A 4,218-nucleotide genomic window follows, 5' to 3' on the forward strand; every position below is an offset into this window, starting at 1 on the left:
TCATTTTACACTCGGAATTCGATTTACATTAAACCAAACATAGCCTAAAAGACAGTGACATGCCATGCCAAGGGGTAAAAATGGGCTCGTCTTTGTTTTTTCATTGTTTATATCAAATGGCAGCCGCGATTTTGTGGCCACGTCTCCATACTTTTTTTGTTGTGTGGCTGCTACTTAAGGAACAGCTTCCATCACCCTATAACTACCGGCACTTGTAAACGAACCCTGTATTTCTTAGAATGAAACCAAGAAATGTGAGAACACGACCCAAAAACTAAAAGACAGTGACATGCCATGCCAAGGGGTAAAAATGGGCTCTTGTTTTTTCATTGTTTTTATCGAATGGTAGCCGCGATTTTGTGGCCACAACTCCATACTTTTTGTTGTGTGGCTGCTACTTAAGGAACAGCTTCCATCACCCTATAACTACCGGCACTTGTAAACGAACCCTGTATTTCTTAGAATGAAACCAAGAAATGTGAGAACACGACCCAAAAACTAAAAGACAGTGGCATGCCATGCCAAGGGGTAAAAATGGGCTCGTGTTTGATTTTTCATTGTTTTTATCGAATGGCAGCCGCGATTTTGTGGCCTCGTCTCCATACTTTTTGTTGTGTGGCTGCTACTTAAGGAACAGCTTCCATCACCCTATAACTACCGGCACTTGTAAACCAACCCTGTATTTCTTAGAATGAAACCAAGAAATGTGAGAAAAGAGAGAGTTAATTGCAAATATTAGCCATGTTTACCAAGCTTCTAACACTGTTGCCTCTCCTGGGAAGCTTAGTGTTCTCCCAAGATACCAGCTTCACCTACAATGGTTTTACATCGGCCAACCTAAGCCTAGATGGCATAGCCATGACCACTTCAAATGGCCTTTTGAGGCTCACCAATGACACCAAACAGCAACAGGGTCATGCTTTCTACACAACTCCAATAAGCTTTCAGAACTCGTTGAATGACACTGCTTTCTCTTTCTCTACGACTTTCGTCTTTGCCATTGCTTCCGGATATCCAACTCTAACAGGTCATGGGATAGCTTTCGTGATTTCTCCAACGAGAGGGCTTCCAGGAGCTCTTCCAAACCAATACCTTGGCCTCTTCAATGAGACCAACAATGGTGATACTACCAATCATGTCGTTGCTGTAGAGCTCGATACGGTCCAGAACCCAGAATTTAAAGATATCAATGATAACCATGTTGGGGTGGACATAAATGGAATGGCGTCCGAGAATTCTTCTCTAGCAGGTTATTATGCTGACAGTGGTGCCTTTATGAACTTGACCCTTATCAGTGGAAACCCAATGCAAGTTTGGGTGGAATATGATGGTGTCAAGAAGCAACTCAATGTAACTTTAGCTCCAATTGATGTTGGTAAACCCAAACTTCCACTTTTGTCTTTGTCCCGTGATCTTTCACCTATCATTAACAAAACCATGTATGTTGGGTTCTCTTCCGCAACTGGCTCTCTCCTAGCTTCCCATTATATTTTGGGTTGGAGCTTTAAGATGAATGGTAAGGCTCAAGAACTTGCCCTTTCTCAACTTCCCAAGCTGCCTCGAGGTAAAGAGAGATCTAAACTTTTGACAATTGGATTGCCTGTGATTCTTGTTAGTTTAGTCTTGGTAGCAATTTCAGGTGCAACTTATGTCATAAAAAGGAAAAGGAAGTTTGCAGAATTGGTAGAAGACTGGGAGGTTGACTATGGGCCTCATAGATTCAAATACAAAGATCTTTATATTGCCACAAAAGGATTTAGTGACAAAGAGCTATTGGGTAGTGGTGGATTTGGTCAAGTTTATAAAGGTGTACTAGCTACCTCTAAAATTGAGATTGCCGTGAAGAAGATCTCACATGAATCAAGGCAAGGAATGAGAGAATTTGTGGCTGAAATTGTGAGCATAGGTCGGCTTCGCCACAGGAATTTAGTACCACTCTTGGGCTATTGCCGAAGAAAAGGAGAACTGCTCTTGGTGTATGACTACATGTCCAATGGAAGCCTAGACAAGTACCTCTTTAATCAACCTCAGGTCACTCTCAGTTGGAGCCAGAGATTTCAAGTCATTAAAGGTGTGGCATCTGGGCTGCTTTATCTACATGAAGGATGGGATCAAGTTGTCATTCACAGAGACGTGAAGGCTAGTAATGTTTTGCTAGATGGTGAACTGAATGGTAGATTAGGTGACTTTGGTCTTGCAAGATTATATGACCATGGAACTGATCCTCAAACTACCCATGTGGTTGGAACTCTTGGGTATCTTGCGCCAGAGCATACTCGAAGCGGCAAGGCCACAACAGGCACCGATGTGTATGCTTTTGGAGCCTTTATGCTCGAGGTTGCTTGTGGAAGAAGACCAATACAGGCAAATGGGCCATCAGAGGATTCAATTTTGGTTGATTGGGTGTTTTCTCATTTGAGCCGAGGTGAAATTATGGAGGCAAGGGATCCAAACTATGGTACAAATTATGTAGCAAAGGAACTAGAGTTGGTATTGAAATTGGGATTGATGTGCTCCCATTCAGAGGCTGCTGCAAGGCCTAGCATGCGCCAAGTTGTGCAGTACTTAGAAGGTGATGTTCCTTTTCCAGACTTATCATTGCTTGGTCTTTGTTCCACGGGCTTAACATTTGCCCACAGGGAAGGTTTCGATGATTTTTTCAAGACTTATCCGTCTTCTATGAACAAGGGATTTTCTCATTCGTCTTCCATTGCAGATTCGCTTCTCTCAGGGGGACGCTGATACTGAAAGCTTCTAAATCCACAAAAACACACCGAAAGTAGGGAAATTTTTTGAATATGATCTTTTTAATGATTGTACTGAATTACAATATTGTTTCTTTTTAAGGTTATGCAGTACATATGTCATGTTTGCTTTGTACATTTCCTCTAATTCTATAACAACTAGTTGCAGGGTATTGCTATGCGTGAGAATATAGGATTATTTTGAGATGTGATAAAATATGTAATTTACTCTCTAAATTTAATTGTATATAATTTGTTCTTCTGAAATATTAAAAAATTTCTAAAACTAATTTTTATCTGTCTATTTTTACAAATATACAAATATATCATTTTTGGTGTTTTTGTTTGATATTATCCTTTTGATTGAAGTGGTCCATATTCTTCTAAATATTGTTATTATGAATTATATTTTTCTTAATTACTTTTGGTACAACTAAAATTTTTAAGTTTCAAATTTATTTAAAATTTTCACTCTCAAAGAGATTATCATGATTATGAAGATAATAAAAAATTATCACATAATTACAATTGATATTTTTCAAATAATTGATAGGCACATTTAAATTCATGATAGTCATATAGATTGTGTTTTGATATAAACTCAAACTCTCACATCCAAACTAAGGATTAACTCAAATAAATATCAAAGAAAAACTATAGGAGGGAGTGAAAGGACTTGTGATGCAAACTCAAAAAACACAACTCCAAAATGTATCAAGAGTTGCAAGATATATATATATATATATATATATAGAGAGAGAGAGAGAGAGAGAGAGAGAGAGAGAGAGAGAGAGAGTAATCACATTTTTTATGGGAGAAGAGTTCAAAACAAAAATTCATTACCTTGCAGAGGAGACACTTTCGAATTATAAACCCACCAAAAGGGCGAAAAAAAAACTGTGAGAGAGAGAGAGAGAGAGAGAGAGAGAGAGAGAGTGAACATATTCTGGTGTGGGAAATATGGATTGAATGAGAGATAATAATTTATTTTTAGTAAAGAAGATGGGATAAGAAGAGTCAAAATAAAGGAAGATGAATGGGTAGAGAAAGAGTATCAGTAGGGTAGAGGAGAATGGGATGATCAAAAGGTAAAAGATAGGATGAAATGTTGGAGAAAGTGGGAAATTAATAAAGAGAAGAAGAGTTAAAAATGAGAGATTAAGAGCTGAAAATAGGTGAATGATGTGACACAATAAGAGAGTAGCAACATTAAATTCTATGTTTAAGTTTTTAAATATAAATAAATATATAGATATAGATTTACATTAGAAAAAAGGTAAAATAACTTCAGCTCATACATTCTTAATGCAAGTTGCATCCTATAAGTTTAACTGAAATTAATTTCAGTACTCTAACTTTACCTTCATTCAATTGAGTCCTCTAAGTTTCAAATTTATTCAATTTAGGTTTTACTTCTAATTTCTTTTTAAAAAAATTTCATTAAAATATTTTTCTCAAGTGAAAAAAAAAATTT

At 37.3% G+C, this 4,218-nt stretch overlaps 1 protein-coding gene across 1 annotated transcript; it reads left to right on the forward strand.

Annotated features, from left to right (window-relative positions):
* Positions 1-666: 666 nt before the first annotated feature.
* LOC111987846 (L-type lectin-domain containing receptor kinase IV.1) lies at positions 667-2,837 on the forward strand. The gene has a single exon (XM_065759715.1). The coding sequence runs from the start codon at positions 742-744 to the stop codon at positions 2,740-2,742; it is 2,001 nt and encodes a 666-aa protein (XP_065615787.1). The 5' UTR covers positions 667-741; the 3' UTR covers positions 2,743-2,837.
* The last annotated feature ends 1,381 nt before the right edge of the window (positions 2,838-4,218 follow it).

The sequence above is a fragment of the Quercus suber genome, unplaced genomic scaffold, assembly GCF_002906115.3.
Source record: "Quercus suber isolate HL8 unplaced genomic scaffold, Cork oak 2.0 scaffold_17, whole genome shotgun sequence".
Lineage (NCBI taxonomy): Eukaryota > Viridiplantae > Streptophyta > Magnoliopsida > Fagales > Fagaceae > Quercus > Quercus suber.

Bases quoted from the DNA above. Each gene is read 5' to 3' on its own strand.
- LOC111987846 (XM_065759715.1), top strand. From the start codon at position 742: ATGTTTACCAAGCTTCTAACACTGTTGCCTCTCCTGGGAAGCTTAGTG.